Source organism: Macaca mulatta, chromosome 19, assembly GCF_049350105.2.
Source record: "Macaca mulatta isolate MMU2019108-1 chromosome 19, T2T-MMU8v2.0, whole genome shotgun sequence".
In the NCBI taxonomy this organism is placed as follows: Eukaryota; Metazoa; Chordata; class Mammalia; order Primates; family Cercopithecidae; genus Macaca; species Macaca mulatta.
This window is the reverse complement of record NC_133424.1, coordinates 3,652,386-3,669,089: the sequence shown is the minus strand read 5'-3', so window position 1 is coordinate 3,669,089 and position 16,704 is coordinate 3,652,386. Positions and strand designations below refer to the sequence as shown.

The 16,704-nt window shown below is 48.3% G+C and overlaps 1 protein-coding gene and 1 pseudogene across 8 annotated transcripts; one reads left to right on the top strand and one right to left on the bottom strand.

Moving 5' to 3' along the window:
• Nucleotides 1-1,419: 1,419 nt before the first annotated feature.
• Nucleotides 1,420-16,194, bottom strand: ZNF556 (zinc finger protein 556). Of its 8 annotated transcripts, none has more exons than XM_077979114.1 (6): nt 16,023-16,194; nt 11,178-11,304; nt 8,205-8,388; nt 5,402-6,401; nt 2,495-2,687; nt 1,420-1,607 (listed from the first exon to the last, which is right to left on the bottom strand). In XM_077979114.1, the coding sequence occupies exons 1-5, from the start codon at nt 16,023-16,025 to the stop codon at nt 2,526-2,528; spliced, it is 1,476 nt and encodes a 491-aa protein (XP_077835240.1). In that variant the 5' UTR covers nt 16,026-16,194; the 3' UTR covers nt 1,420-1,607; nt 2,495-2,525. The 8 variants fall into 8 exon arrangements, 3 of the variants coding, with proteins under 3 accessions (XP_077835240.1, XP_077835241.1, XP_014977922.3); XM_077979115.1 differs by having other exon boundaries at nt 5,402-6,398; XR_013409476.1 differs by lacking the exon at nt 2,495-2,687 and having other exon boundaries at nt 1,420-1,929; nt 5,292-6,401; nt 16,023-16,192.
• Nucleotides 8,804-9,934, top strand: LOC106994600 (large ribosomal subunit protein eL33 pseudogene; annotated as a pseudogene).
• Nucleotides 16,195-16,704: the final 510 nt, after the last annotated feature.

Sequence of the window (16,704 nt, the reverse complement as noted above, 5' to 3'; positions counted from 1 at the left end):
TTCAGTTTCTTTCACATTGGATTAAATCTAGACGTGCTGATGGTGTAGTAAAAATTGTGTACACAAAAAGAGAAAAATGATACCGTACTGTGTTATGTGCTAACATTGTTACTTGCTGTAAAATTTCCCATGGCTCCCAAGATAAAAAGACATAGTAAAAGGCCCTATAAAAACAAATGCCAAAAAAAAAATACCCAAATTTGTGCAGGCGTGGAACTGGAGAACGGCAAGGATGAGCTGCCTCTGCCCAGTCCTGGATAAATACCAGGTTCCTCAGCAAAATAAATGTGGTTGTTGTAATCTAAATTTCAGGGGGGCGGAGGCAGGCGCGGTGTCTCACACCTGTAATCCCAGCACTTTGGGAGGCCGAGACAGGCGGATCACCTGAGGTCAGGAGTTCGAGACCAGCCTGACCAACATGGATAAACCCCGTCTCTACTAAAAATACAAAATTAGCTGGGCGTGGTGGCGCATATCTGTAATCCCAGCTACTCAGGAGACTGAGGCAGGAGAATCGCTTGAACCCGGGAGGCGGAGGTTGCGGTGAGCCGAGATTACACCATTGCACTCCAGCCTGGACAATAAGAGCAAACCTCCATCTCAAAAAATAAAAATAAATAAAAATAAATAAGTTTTGAGGTAGCATTATGCAGCCACAGAGAGTCAGAACACTGGCATTATATGACACGTCCTTCCATCCACACCAGGTGACCCTACTAATGTATGAAGTATTTGAATTTGGCTCTAATTTTGAGATAGTTGTATTTTTAATCACTTTAAGGAATTATTTTCCTAAACAAGTATTTTTACACTTGATCTTACCCAAAAGGCCGAGAAGCGATCTAAACAAGTATTTTTAAGCAGAAACAGAAATTTACTTATGTACAAATACACCCTTACCTACCTGAGGATATTTCTCATCTCCTTGGTGAATTATATGAAGATATTTGGATTTTCCAATATAGAAACATTTAAATTCCTGGAATAAGTCCCACTCCTTTATAAATATATGAACATGTTGGGCACTCTATTGTCCCATTAGGATTCATGATTCTTCATTCAAATGTGAGAATGTGAGATTACTTTATGTTTTTTTTTTTTGAGATGGAGTCTCGCTCTGTTGCCCAGGCTGGAGTGCAGTGGCGCGATCTCAGCTCACTGCAAGCTCCCCCTCCCAGGTTCACACCATTCTCCTGCCTCAGCCTCCCGAGTAGCTGGGACTACAGGCATGCGCCACTACGCCTGGCTAATTTTTGTATTTTTAGTAGAGACGAGGTTTCTCCATGTTGGTCAGGCTGATCTCAAACTTCTGACCTCAGGTGATCCACCCGCCTCAACCTCCCAAAGTGCTGGGATTACAGGCGTAAGCCCCAGTGCCGCCCGCTATCGAGACTATTAACATTGAAAATGGACACAGACTGGATTTCATTTGCCTTTAATTAAACACAAAGCTGGTATATATTTTTCTCTTCTAATAGCTGCTGGAAGTCTAAGTATATGGAAACAATACCTATGAAAATCAAATGGGCATTTTGGGCTTTGTGGATCATTAAAAGTTTACACTTAAAAATTATTGTTTAATTAAAAAAATAAAAATTAAAGGATGACTAATAAATTGGGATGTTACTCAAAATGGTAATCCTGTCTGCAGCTCACTTCAGTTATTCCTTGACTAGTTCTCTCACCACCCGTAGATTTTATCCTCACCAGGAAATCACGGCGGACTTGCCTAGATATCACTGTGCACACGGGAAAAGACTCCCAATGGGCCAGAAGTGTGCAGATGACCATAGCTCTTCCTCACCCCGTGAGGCACTCTAGTTTTCTGCAGAACAAATTTTTCCATCAGTGTGCAGGGGCAGCAAAATGACAATGCCAAATATATAAGGCAATTTAAAATTATTTCACGCCGGGCGCGGTGGCTCAAGCCTGTAATCCCAGCACTTTGGGAGGCCGAGACGGGTGGATCACGAGGTCAGGAGATCGAGACTATCCTGGCTAACACGGTGAAACCCCGTCTCTACTAAAAAATACAAAAAACTAGCCGGGCGAAGTGGCGGGCGCCTGTGGTCCCAGCTACTCGGGAGGCTGAGGCGGGAGAATGGTGTGAACCCGGGAGGCGGAGCTTGCAGTGAGCTGAGATCCGGCCACTGCACTCCAGCCTGGGCGACAGAGCCAGACTCAGTCTCAAAAAAAAAAAAAAAAAAAATTATTTCACAAAGATATTAAAAACAAACACCCACATTGGCCGGGCGCGGTGGGTCACAGCTGTGATCCCAGCACTTTGGGAGGCTGAGGCAGGTGGATCACGAGGTCAGGAGATCGAGACCATCCTGGCTGACACGGTGAAACCCCGTCTCTACTGAAAATACAAAAAATTAGCCGGGTGTGGTGGCGGGCGCCTGTAGTCCCAGCTACTCGGGAGGCTGAGGCAGGAGAATGGCGGGAACCCAGGAGGCGGAGCTTGCAGTGAGCCAAGATTGTGCCACTGCACTCCAGCCTGGGCACGAGAGGGAGACTCCATCTCAAAAAAACAAACAAACAAAAAAACAAAACAACAACAAAAACACCCAAACATTTTGTGGTTCAAATCCATATGAAGTACCTGGTCCGAGATGCCAATGTCCAAACTCATAAAAACATATGACTTGGGCCTGGTGTGTTGGCTCACGCCTGTAAGCCCAGCACTTTGGGAGGCCAAGGTGGGCGGATCATGAGGTCAAGAGATCAAGACCATACTGGCCAACAAGGTGAAACCCCACCTCTACTAAAAATACAAAAAATTAGCTGGGCATGGTGGCGCACACCTGTATTCCTAGTCACTTGGGAGGCTGAGGCAAGATAATCGCTTGAACCCAGGAGGTGGAGGCTGCAGTGAGCTGAGATCACACCACTGCACTCCAGCCTGGGCGACAGAGCGAAACTCTGCCACACACATACTATATATACATATATATGACATGCCCTAAAATTTGTAATATTTGCAGACATGAGGCTGAACCATAAGTATACAATTTTGTTTTCTTTTATTTTTTTGAGACAGAGTCTTGCTCTTGTCGCCCAGGCTGGCATGCAATGACACAATCTCGACTCACTACAACCTCTGCCTCCCAGGTTCAAGTGATTCTCCTGCCTCAGCCTCTGGAGTAACTGGGATTACAGGCGCCTGCCACCATGCCCAGCTAAGTTTTGTATTTTTAGTAGAGACAGGGTTTTTCTATGTTGGCCAGGCTGGTTTCAATCTCCAGACCTCGTGATCTGCCCTCCTCGACCTCCCAAAGTGCTGGGATTACAGGAGTGAGCCACTGCACCTCGCCCAGAACTATAATTTTTAAAGTCACCAAGTTGATTTGGCAATTCAGTTTCAATATTTTAATACATTCTTCCAGTAAACAAAAAATAGAGATTGACATTTGTTAGTATACAATTTATTTGAAAAACTCAGTTAAATAGGCTATTTCTCAGAAACATTTTATCCATTTGTATAACATCCAACTTCTTTGAAAACACAGTTAAAACACAGTAAATAGAGATTTCTCGGAAACAGAAATTTTTGTTTTAATAATACATAATCGGCCGGGCGCGGTGGCTGACGCCTGTAATCTCAGCATTTTGGGAGGATGAGGCGGGCAGATCACAAGGTCAGGGGATCGAGACCATCCTGGCTAACACGGTGAAACCTTATCTCTACTAAAAAAATACAAAAAATTAGCCGGGCATGGTGGCGGCGCCTGTAGTCCCAACTACTCCAGAGGCTGAGGCAGGAGAATGGCGTGAACCCAGGAGGCGGAGCTTGCAGTGATCCGAGATTGTGCCACTGCACTCCAGACTGGGAGAGAGAGCGAGACTCCGTTTCAAAAAAAAAAAATACATAATCAAACATAATAACTGAATACATACTGAGAGATTGTATTCAGCTCTGTGTGACAGGAAATTCCCATAGTGTGCCTGATAAGCCAGTATTGTCTGTCTTTTTCTCATGAAAGTAGGATTTATCTCATGAAGAATACTAGGTCACGGTAGTTTTCAGTGATGCAGTAGGGACACAATTCCGTGCTTTTATGGTTGTACCATTGTGTCTGTCATGGAAGCAAAACACAGAAGCACAAGAAATACTGAGAGAATGAGGTATTAAGACAATGATAATATGGCCTGGCACGGTGGCTCACGCCTGTAATCCCAGCACTTTGGGAGGCTGACGTGGGTGGGTCACCTGAGGTCAGGAGTTTGATACCACCCTGGCCAACAAGGTGAAACCCCGTCTCTACTAAAAATGCCAAAATTAGCCAGGCATGGTGGTGGCACGTACCTGTAGTCACAGCTACTCGGGAGGCTGAGGCAGGAGAATCGCCTGAACTAGGGAGGCGGAGGTTGCAGTGAGCCGAGATCATGCCATTGCACTCCAGCTTGGGCAACAGAATGAGACTCTGTCTCAAAAAATAATAATAATAAAGGAAAAAAAGGCCAGACATGGTGGCTCAAGCCTGTAATCCCAGCACTTTGGGAGGCCGAGACGGGTGGATCACGAGGTCAGGAGATCGAGACCATCTTGGCTAACATGGTGAAACCCCATCTCTACTAAAAATACAAAAAACTAGCCGGGCGAGGTGGCGGGCGCCTGTAGTCCCAGCTACTCGGGAGGCTGAGGCAGGAGAATGGCGTGAACCCGGGAGGTGGAGCTTTCAGTGAGCCAAGATCTGGCCACTGCACTCCAGCCTGGGCGACAGAGCGAGACTCCGTCTCAAAAAAAAAAAAAAAGAAAAGAAAAGAGAAACATTAGTAAATTTATAAGAAAAAACCGTTATGTATGAACAGTTTGGTACTATAGATGAGAGAGGACTTACAGAATTCTCCCCTCAACTTTATCTGCAAGAGAATTGCAAATTCATTTGCTAGAGGCCCACTTTTAGAATGTGGTCCTCATAAAGGCAATACCATATTTATAAATGTCATGAGATTCTTCTCCTGCTGTGAATTTTCTTTTTTCTTTGTTTTTTGAGACGGAGTCTCGTTCTGTCACCCAGGCTGGAGTGCAGTGGCGCGATCTCTGCTCACTGCAAGCTCCGCCTCCCCGATTCATGCCATTCTCTTGCCTCAGCCTCCCGAGTAGCTGAGATTACAGGCGCCCACCACTGCGCCCGGCTAATTTTTTTTTTTTTTTTTTTTTTTAGTAGAGATGGGGTTTCACTGTAGCCAGGATGGTCTCGATCTCCTGACCTCATGATCCACCTGCCTCGGCCTCCCAAAGTGCTGGGATTACAGGCATGAGCCACCGTGCCTGGCCCTCCTGCTGTGAATTTTCTGAACCATGATATATGAGTTAATTTGCACAGGTTTTCCCCCATTACTTAGATGCATAGGGTTTCCTTCCTGCGTGACTTCTCATATGACCTTGAAAGGCTTTGGGACAACTGAAAGCTTTCCCACATTTTTCGCACTTACTGGGCTTCTCTCCAATCTGCATTCTTGCATTTTTGGAAGAGCAAAGCCCACCAGAAGGTTTTCCCACACTGGCTGCACTGACAGGTTTCTCTCCCGTGTGCTTTCTCTCATGTTTGTGTAAAGATGAGGACCAACCATACGTTTTCCCACATTTTCCACATTTATAGACTTTCTCTCTAGTTTGCAATTCGACATTTGTGGAGGGGTGAGGCCTCGCTGAAGGCTTTCCCACGCTGCCCCTCCTCACGGGCTTCTTTTTAGTGTGCGTTCTTGCGTGTTTGTGTAAGGAGGAGGGCCAACCAAATGCTTTCCCGCATGTTTCACACTTATAGGGTTTCTCTCCGTTGTGAATTCTCACGTGTCGCTGAAAGGATGTTGCCCAGCAGTAGGCTTTCCCACACTGCTTGCACTCGTAGGGTTTCGCTCCGGCGTGCATAATCGTATGGACTCGAAAGGATTTCTGACACCTGAAGCCTTTCCCACAGTGCTTGCACTCATACGGCTTCCCTCCAGTGTGCATCATCACGTGTGCCCGAAAGGATTTGGGACAACTGAAGCCTCTCCCACACTGCCCACATTCATAGGGCTTCTCTCCAGTGTGAGTCCTCACGTGTTCGGCGAGAGAGTGAGAACGAAGAAACATCTTCCCGCAAGATTGACAGGCATAGGGCTTCTCTCCACTGTGGGTTTTCTCATGCATCTGTAGGTAGGAAGGGCGACTGAAGGCTTTCCCACATGCCTTACATGTATATAATTTTTGTCCGGAGTGAGCTCTCTTGTGCCTCATCAGGGATGAAGAATGGGTGAAGAGTTTTCCACACTGACTGCATTCATACCGTCTCACACTGGTACGATGATTCTTGCGCAGATGACGATTACAATTTCGAGTCTTTCTGAAGGTTTCTCCACGCTTATTACCTTTACCGCTTTTACATGGTCTCTCCACCCTTGGATTTCTGCTAAAAATGGGCAGCACATTATTAATTGTTTATGCCTTCCATAATTTATTTTATTTTTTCCCTTGAGGCAGAGTTTTGCTCTTGTTGCCCAGGCTGGAGTGCAATGGCACGATCTTGGCTCACTGCAACCTCCGCCTCTCGGGTTCAAGTGATTCTCCTGCCTCAGCCTCCTGAGTAGCTGGGATTACAGGCATGCGCCACCACTCCCGGCTAATTTTGTATTTTTAGTAGAGACAGGTTTTCTCCATATTGGTCAGGCTGCTCTCAAACTCCTGTCCTCAGGTGAGCCACCTGCCTTGGCCTCCCAAAGCACTGGGATTACAGGCGTGAGCCACTGTGCCCAGTCAATTATTTCTTTTTTTTTTTTTTTTTTTTTTGAGACGGAGTCTTGCTCTGTCGCCCGGGCTGGAGTGCAGTGGCCGGATCTCAGCTCACTGCAAGCTCCGCCTCCTGGGTTTACGCCATTCTCCTGCCTCAGCCTCCCGTGTAGCTGGGACTACAGGCACCCGCCGCCTTGCCTGGCTAGTTTTTTGTATTTTTTAGTAGAGACGGGGTTTCACCGCGTTAGCCAGGATGGTCTCGATCTCCTGACCTCGTGATCCTCCCGTCTCGGCCTCCCAAAGTGCTGGGATTACAGGCTTGAGCCACCGTGCCCGGCCAATTATTTCTTAATATATATTAATGAACATTAGGATAACATTTTTGCCATTTTCTGTACAAGGGTATAAGTTTCCTCTATTGTTGAAATTATTTCAAACTGGAATAAACAAAATACTCTGGTAGAAAGTTCAACCACAGCCCACTACAAAAACAATAGTAATATATGGGGTTCTCCCAGAATTGTTTCTAACAGAATTATCTTTTTTTTTTTTTTTTTTCACTCTGTTGCCCAGCCCAAGCTGGAGTGCAGTGGCACGCTCTTGGCTCACTGCAACCTCCGCCTCCTGGATTCAAGCAATTCTCCTGTCTCAGCCTCCTGAGCAGCTGGGATTACAGGCACCTGCCACCACACCCATTTTTGTATTTTTAGTAGAGACGAGGTTTCACCATATTGGTCAGGCTAGTCACAAACCCCTCACCTCAGGTGATCCGCCTGCCTCGGCCTCCCAAAGTACTGGGATTACAGGCGTGAGCCACTGCACCCAGTGATACTGCCTTTTTCTTGTTGTTGTTGTTGTTTTTTTTTTTTTTTTTTTGAGACGGAGCCTTGCTCTGTCACCCAGGCTGGAGTGCAGTGGCCGGATCTCCTCCTCTTGGCAAGCTCCTCCTCTTGGGTTCACGCCATTCTCCTGCCTCAGCCTCCCGAGTAACTGGGACTACAGGCGCCTGCCACCTCGCCCGGCTAGTTTTTTGTATTTTTTAGTAGAGACGGGGTTTCACCATGTTAGCCAGGATGGTCTCGATCTCCTGACCTCATGATCCACCCGCCTCGGCCTCCCAAAGTGCTGGGATTACAGGCTTGAGCCACCACGCCCGGCCTTTTTTTTTTTTTTTGAGATGGAGTCTCGCTCTGTCGCCCAGGCTGGAGTGCAGTGGCCGGATCTCAGCTCACTGCAACCTCTGCCTCCCAGGTTCACGCCATTCTCCTGCCTCAGCCTCCCAAGTAGCTGGGACTACAGGCGCCCTCCACCTCGCCTGGTTAGTATTTTTGTAGTTTAGTAGAGACGGGGTTTCACCGTGTTAGCCAGGATGGTCTCGATCTCCTGACCTCGTGATCCACCCGCCTCGGCCTCCCAAAGTGCTCGGATTACAGGCGTGAGCCACCACGCCCGGCCCTGCCTTTTTCTTCTCAGTGCAACTCACCTCGAACGTCTCTCCTTGGTGTTGTGCTTGTCTTTCACACTATGTTCTTCCCAATTATTTCCTAAAAGGGAGGCCCACGTATGCTTTCTTGTGAACTTTTCTATTTTCTGTTTAAGGGATAATTTTTCTCCAGAAGTATCCTGCTGAGAAACGGACCCATTGGTTTTAGGTTGAGCCTCATTATCTGAAACAAAAAAGTGAACAAATATGAGGAGGAAGGCATCTGCAAAGAAAGAAGTCATTCAGGTGTTTAATTGTTTCATGACTTCATTATGCTATTTTATTTACTTATTTATTTATTTATTTGTGAGACAGAGTCTCACTCTGTCACCCGGAATGGAGTGCAATGGCACGATCTCGGCTCACTGCAACCTCCATCTCCTGGGTTCAAGCCATTCTCCTGCCTCAGCCTCCCGGGTAGCTGGGATTACAGGTGCCCGCCACTACACCCAGCTAATTTTTTGTATTTTTAGTACAGACGAGGTTTCACCATATTGGCCAGGCTGGTCTCGATCTCCTGACCTTGTGATTCGCCTGCCTTGGCCTCCCAAAGTGCTGGGATTACAGGTGTGAGCCACCGCGCCCGGCCTGACTTCATTATGAAGAAGTACAAGAGCTTTCTGCCATCTTGGAGCCTGGGGAGGCCTGCAGGGAAAGTGACTTCCAAAAGAAAATGCGTCTGGAAGGTGGTGGTCCAAGGCCATTTTGGCTGCCTGTAAGCAGGGTCTCCAGAACCAAAGAGAGCACACAGCTGTTTTTTTTTTTTTTTTTTTTTTTTTGAGACGGAGTCTCGCTCTGTCGCCCAGGCTGGAGTGCGGTGGCCGGATCTCAGCTCACTGCAAGCTCCGCCTCCCGGGTTCACGCCATTCTCCTGCCTCAGCCTCCCCTGTAGCTGGGACTACAGGCGCCCGCCACCTCGCCCGGCTAGTTTTTTTTTTGTATTTTTTAGTAGAGACGGGGTTTCACCGTGTTAGCCAGGATGGTCTCGATCTCCCGACCTCGTGATCCGCCCGCCTCGGCCTCCCAAAGTGCTGGGATTACAGGCGTGAGCCACCGCGCCCGGCCTCACACAGCTGTTCTTAAAATTGAAGGTGTTTGGCCGGGCGCGGTGGCTCACGCCTGTAATCCCAGCACTTTGGGAGGCCGAGGCGGGCGGATCACGAGATCGGGGGATGGAGACCAGCCTGGCTAACACGGTGAAACCCCGTCTCTACTAAAAACACAAAAAATTAGCTAGGCGTCGTGGGGGGCACCTATACTCCCAGCTACTCGGGAGGCTGAGGCAGGAGAATTGCATGAACCCGGGAGGTGGAGCTTGCAGTGAGCCGAGATCGTGCCACTGCACTCCAGCCTGGGCGACAGAGTGAGACTCCGTCTTGACAAAAAAAAAAAAAAAAAAAAAAAATAATAATAATAATAATAATAATTGAAGGTGTTTATGCCCAAGATGAAACTGAATTCTATTTGGGTAAGAGACATGCTTATGTATACAAAGCAAAAAACAACACGGTGACTCCTGGTGGCAAAACAAACCAAACCAAACCAGAAGCATCTGGGGAAAGGTCATTCAGGCCCACAGAAACAGTGGCATAATTCATGCCAAATTCTGAGGCAGTCTTCCTGCTAAGGCCATTGGACACAGAATCCCTGTGATGCTGTCCCCCTCAAGGATTTCAACTAATGAGAAAAAAAAAAAAAGAAAAAGTACAAGCAGTCAAAATGGTAGATAATTTTAAATGCACAGAAAAATCATCACAATGTTTCAAATAATTAACGTCTTCGTGCCACCAATATATACCCACACTGGTAACACAAAAGGACCCTAAGTCTTTTTTTTTTTCTTTTTCTTTTATTTTTTTTGAGATGGAGTCTTGCTCTGTCGCCTAGGCTGCAGTACAGTGGCACGATCTCGGCTCACTGCAAGCTCCGCCTCCTGGGTTTACGCCATTCTCCTGCCTCAGCCTCCCGAGTAGCTGGGACTACAGGCACCGCCACCTCACCCGGCTAATTTTTTGTATTTTTAGTAGAGACGGGGTTTCACTATGTTAGCCAGGCTGGTCTCGATCTCCTGACCTCGGGATCAGCCCGCCTCGGCCTCCTGATGTGCTGGGATTACGGGCGTGAGCCACTGTGCCTGGCCGACCCTAGGTCTTTTCAACAAGACAGAAAAAAAAGTACAGATTAATAGATTTTTATTATCACAGAGAAGCTACTGAATTTTAGGTCCAGGACATCAATGATTATAACTGTCTCATTAACCAATGTATTCCCTTTCTACATTATAAATCTTAGAATAGGCTTAATGAGCAAGAAATATTTATTCTTTTTCTTTTTCTTTTTGGAGATGGAGTCTCACTCTGTCGCCCAGGCTGGAGTGCAGTGGTGCCATCTCGGCTCACTGCAACCTCTGCCTCCCGGATTAGAGCGATTCTCCTGCCTCAGCCTCCAGAGTAGCTGGGACTACAGGCGCACGCAGCCACGCCTAGCTTATTTTTTGTATTTCAGTAGAGACTGCATTGCACTGTGCTGCCCAGGCTGGTCTCAAACTCCTGAGCTCAGGCAATCCATCCACCCTGGCCTCCCAAAGCACCGGGATGACAGGCGTGAGCCACTGTTCCCGGCTCTTTTTTCTTTTCTCTTTAAAACAGGGTCTCAATTTGTCACCCTGGCTGGAGTACAGTGGTGTGATCACGGGTCACTGTAGCCTTGGACTCCTGGGCTCAAGTGATTCTCCTGCCTCAGCCTCCCAAATAGCTAGGACTATAAGAGCATGCTACCACGCCGGGCTCATTTTTGATTTTTTTGTAGAGACAGGGTCTCACTATGTTGCCCAGGCTGGTTGCCAACTCCTAGCCTCAAGTGATCCTCCTGCCTTAGCCTCCCCAAAGCACTGGGAATACAGGCATGAGCCACTGCAACCAGACAAAACATGTATTATCTAATAACCAAGTGCAGAAATAATGCCATCCTTACCTACTGAGGCCAGGTGCTTGAATGTCTCCAGCATCACTTCTCTGTAGAGGTTTCTCTGAGCAGGATTCAGCAAGGCCCACTCCTCCAGGGTGAACCCCACAACCACGTCTTCAAAGACCACCGTGTCCTAAAACAAACCACATACGTGTACGTGAGGATGGTGGAACTCACAGCACTGGGGAGCTGAACTCCGTTCATAGGACACTCACACAAGATCCCACAGTCTCCCAATATCGACTTAAGACTCAGTCCTCAGGCTTCTTCACCTCTGTCTGTTATCACTTCCTGTGTCGTAGGTTTTTTTTGTCTTTGACAAATAAAACTGGTACACATTTAAGGTGTAGATGACAATTTGATGCACATATATACTGGGAAATGATTGCCATGAAGTTAATTAACACATCTGTCACCAGTTACCTTTTTAAAAAATTTGATGGGAAGAACAAGTAAGATTTACACTCTTAGTACATTTCTTTCTTTCTTTTTTTTTTTTTTTTTTGAGACGGAGTCTTGCTCTGTCGCCCCAGGCTGGAGTGCAGTAGGGCGATCTCGGTTCACTGCAAACTCCGCCTCCTGGATTCAAGCGATTCTCCTGCCTCAGTCTCCTGAGTAGCTGGGATTACAGGTGCACACCACCACGCCTGGCTAATTTTTTAATTTTTAGTAGAGACGGGGTTTCACCATGTTGGCCAGGCTGCTCTCGAACTTCTGACCTCAAGTGATCCAACCGTCTTGGTCTCCCAAAGTGGTGGGATTACAGGCGTGAGCCACTGTGCCTGGTCTTTTAGTACATTTCAAGTATACAGTACAGTATCCTTAAATACAGTCACCATGTTGTACACTGGACGTAGAGAATTTATTCATCTTACAACGGAAAGTTGATTCCCTTTGACCAACATGTCTCCCCACTTCCCCTGCCCCTCAGCCCCAGGCAGCCACTCTTCTACTCTCTTCCTCTAGGAATCTGGCTCTTTTCGAGTCTCCAGGTAAGTAAGATCATCTGGTATTCATCTTTCTGTGCCTGGCTTGTCTCACATGTGCTCCAGGTTCATCCATGCTGCCAACAATGGCAGGATTTCCTTCTTTATTATGACTGAATAACATTTAACTGTACATGTGTGTATATCATATATATATATTTTTTTCTTGAGACAGCATCTTGCTCTGGTGCCCAGGTTGGAGTGCAGTGGCGTGATCTCGGCTCACTGCAACCTCCGTGTGTCATATATTCCTTATCCTGTGTCATAGTCTTTAGAAAAAAAAAATTTTTTTTTTGAAATAGAGTCTCGCTCTGTCACCTAGGCTGGAGTGCAATGGTGCGATCTGGGCTCACTGCAACCTCCGCCTCCAGTGTTCAAGTGATTCTCCTGCCTCAGCCTCCCGAGTAGCTGGGATTACAGGTGTGTGCCACCACGCCCAGCTAATTTTTATATTTTTAGTAGAGCTGAGGTTTCACCATGTTGGCCAGGGCTGGTCTCAAACTCCTGACCTCAGGCGATCTGCCTGCTTTGGCCTCCCAAAGTGCTGGGATTATAGGCATGAGCCACTGCAACCAGCCAGAAAATTTTTTAGAGACAAGGTCTCACTCTGCTACACAGGCTGGAATGCAATGGCACAATGAGAGCTCACTGCAGCCATGAACTCCTGGGCTCAAGCCATCCTCCCACCTCAGCTTCCCAACTAACTGGGATTACAGGTGTGTGCCACCACACCTGGCTAATTTTTATTTTTATTTATTTATTTATTTAAATTTTATTTATATATTTATTTTTGAGACAGAGTCTCGCTCTGTCGCCCAGGCTGGAGTGCAGTGGCACGATCTCGGCTCACTGCAAGCTCCGCCTCCTGGGTTCACGCCATTCTCCTGCCTCAGCCTCCCCTGTAGCTGGGACTACAGGTGCCCGCCACTGCACCCGGCTAATTTTTTGTATTTTTAGTAGAGACAGGGTTTCACTGTGTTAGCCAGGATGGTCTCGATCTCCTGACCTCGTGATCCGCCCGTCTCGGCCTCCCAAAGTGCTGGGATTACAGGCGTGAGCCACCGCGCCTGGCCTTATTTTTATTTTTAGTAGACTCAGGGTTTTACCATGTCGGTCAGGCTGGTCTTGAACTCCTGACCTCAACTGATCCATCTGCCTCGGCCTCCCAAAGTGCTGGGATTACAGGTATGGGGGCCTAGCCCAAAATAGTAAAATGCCATCTGCTCCCTGAAATTAGAAACAACAGAAACTTTCAGAAGTGATCCACTTTAATCATGGCAAATGTAGTATACAATGAAAAAATACAGAAAGGAGAAAATTGTTCTGTGTGGGAGAAACAGCCAGAGGTTAGGCCCTAAGGAAGGAGTGGGCCCTTGGCTCTTTCAGGTACAGCCAGAGCCTGTGTGACGGGGCAGAGGGGGATGGGGACATGACAGCCAAAGGGGGTCGAGTGATGGGAAGCGAGGCACATCACTTTGTGGGGAACTCATCAGCCACAGGAAGGACTTTGGCTTTGGCTCTGAATGACTCCAGGCCTTTGCACAGAGCAGTGATCTCATGTGACAGCTGAGACTAGATCATAGGGGGCAGATGCAGACACCAGGACACCTGCTAGGAGGCGAAAGCCGCACGAGGTGAGAAGCAGGCGTGTCACCTTGGGTGGTCACAGTGCAGTCGCGTGCAGGACCAGCCTAAGAGGAGATACACAATTTCCTGATGGGCTCAAGCTGGGGCAAGACAGAACAGGGAGAATCGAGGAAGACTGATTATTTCCCTCAGGAAAATTGCCATCATGGAGTCACCAGCAACTGAGTTGTAGACAGTTATATGTGACCTGAGAACTGACCAATCAGGCAGCTGGGGTGGGGCCTAGAGAACTGACCAATCAGGGGAGCGTAGATGGAGCATGGAGAACTGTCAATCAGGGGGGTTGGGGCAGAGCCTGGAGACCTGTCCAATCAAGGGAGCTGAGGCAGGGCCTGGGAACCTGACCAATTAGGAAAGCTGGGGTGGGGCCTGAAGAACTGTCCAATCAGCAGAGCTCAGGGAGGCAGGCTAATTTTTATTATTTTGGATCAGGCTTTTGGGGAAGAGGATGAGGGTATGCTGCAAAGCAGATGAGAACAAGACATTCAAGTGGATACACATATAATAATGTCTTTAGTGGCCCTGGTCATAATGGAAAAAATTTGAAAACGCCCAGTCACTAGCAAACAGTGGAACTAACAAACACTAACAACATATCCTTATGAGTGAATACAAAAGAGTGATTAAAGGGGCTGGGCATGGCGGCTGTCACCTATAATCCTGGCATTTTGGGAGGCTGAGGCGGGCGGATCACCTGAGGTCAGGAGTTCGAGCCCAGCCTGACCAACATGGTGGAAACCCCGTCTCTACTAAAAATACACAACTTAGCTGGGTGTGGCCATGCATGCCTGTAACCCCAGCTACTCGGGTGGTCGAGGCAGGAGAATCCCTTGAACCCGGGAGGTGGAGGTTGCAGTGAGCCGAGACCGTGACACTGCACTCCAGCCTGGGCGACAGAGCATGACTCTGTCTCAAAAAAATAAAAAATAAAAGAACAGGCCGGGCGCGGTGGCTCAAGCCTGTAATCCCAGCACTTTGGGAGGCCGAGACGGGTGGATCACGAGGTCAGGAGATCGAGACCATCCTGGCTAACATGGTGAAACCCCGTCTCTACTAAAAAAAAAATACAAAAAACTAGCCGGGCGAGGTGGCGGGCGCCTGTAGTCCCAGCTACTCGGGAGGCTGAGGCAGGAGAATGGCGTGAACCCGGGAGGCGGAGCTTGCAGTGAGCTGAGATCTGGCCACTGCGCTCCAGCCTGGGCGACAGAGCGAGACTCCGTCTCAAAAAAAATTAAAAAAAATAAAATAAAATAACAGAATTATTATCTGTTACAAATTCCCTACCCTGGAAAAAGAGAATAACTGATATTTTAGCAAGTTTTTGTAATTCACCAAATTAAACACCAAACATTTTTTCTTATAGGAATGTATTCATTTCGGAGGGTGTCATAATAAGAGAGAGAGTTTCTCTCTTTCTCTGCGATTCTTTTTCCCGGGAGCCCCGTCAAGGGCTAAGCCCTGGAATCCCATTTGTCATCACCGAAAAGAAAACAACAGATGTGAGAAACTTAACCATACGTGCAAAAAAGGAACAGGGAAAAAAAAAAAGAAAGGCACGGAAGAATTTTTAACAAATGGAATGTAAGACGAGAACTTTATTTTTTTTCTGAAATTCACCTCCTTGGAAATATTTTATCTTTCAAACTCTCTTCTTTACTGTATGTTCCATGGACTGAAAAAAATCTCAGGCTCAAGTAACCAAATCCATCTTTAGAAGGAGAGAGGCCCAGGCAGGGGCGGCTGGCCTGGAGTCCGGCCTGCGGGCCTTTGGGGTCAGGAGCGCCCGCACCACCTGTCCACCCCTCGCCCCTCCCAGGGACGTGGGCCTGGGCCCAAAGTTTGCATCCAAAGCGCATTCTGCTTTGGGGGTTGTTGCACCGCGTCGCTGGGGTGGGTTTTTTGTTTTTTTGTTTGTTTGTCTGTTTTTGTTTTTGGACTTTGGGTTAGTTTTTCTTCCAGTTAACTTTGTGAGACCCCCCCAGGGCAGGAGTCATCTCTGTCTTTTCTTTTCCCTCCATCCCAGCGTCCTGACAACTACGACTTTGCAGGGCATGAAGACTTGGGCAGGGGAGTCCCCGCAGGACCCGGGGGTGACACGGGGACAGAGGCTCCATGGGGCTCCCAGGCGGCTCCCCTGGGAGTTTCAGCGTGTTCTGGCCGCTTCCAACCCTCCCCTCCCAGGACTCCGGCTCAGGCTCGGCTCCTGCCCTGCACTCACCATGTCCTGCAGGACCCAAGACCTGAGCTCTTCGCCGAGCTCCCTGCGCCTCGCAGCGGGTACCGGTGAGCACAACGGGAACACCCGTGGTCACTCAGAGCAGGCCGGGAGTGCTCAGCAGGGAGGGCGGCAATGCCCCGCCCCTGGGGCTGATTGGACGGTTCTCTTCTCTGCTCACGTCTGAGTGGAGAGTTCACCAGTCCCATCCCAAATCCCCTGATTGGACAGTTCGTTAGACTCTGCCCCTGCTCTTCTAGTTGGTCAGCTTGCTAGCCCTGAGCTCTGCTGATTGGACAGTTCTTCAGGCCCCACCCCGGCTTTCCTAATTGGTCAGGTTTCCAGGCCCTGCCTCAGCTCCTTTGATTGGACAGGTCTCCAGGCTCTGCCCCAACCCCCCCCCCCGCCCCGATTGACAGTTCTCCATGCTCCACCTAAGCTCCCCTGATTGGTCAGTTCTCAAGGCCCCACCCCAGCTGCCTGATTGGTCAGTTCTCAGGTCTTGGGTCCTGCAGGCAGCATCCCCCACCCACAGTGGTCTCCTTCCTGAAATGAAAATGGTGCTGACTTAGAGGCAAACCTGGGCCCTTCGGTTATCCACCTGTAGAACAAAGCAGCTTTGGCCGGGCAGGGTGGCTCATGCCTGTAATCCTAGAACTTTGGGAGGCCGAGGTGGGCGGATCAC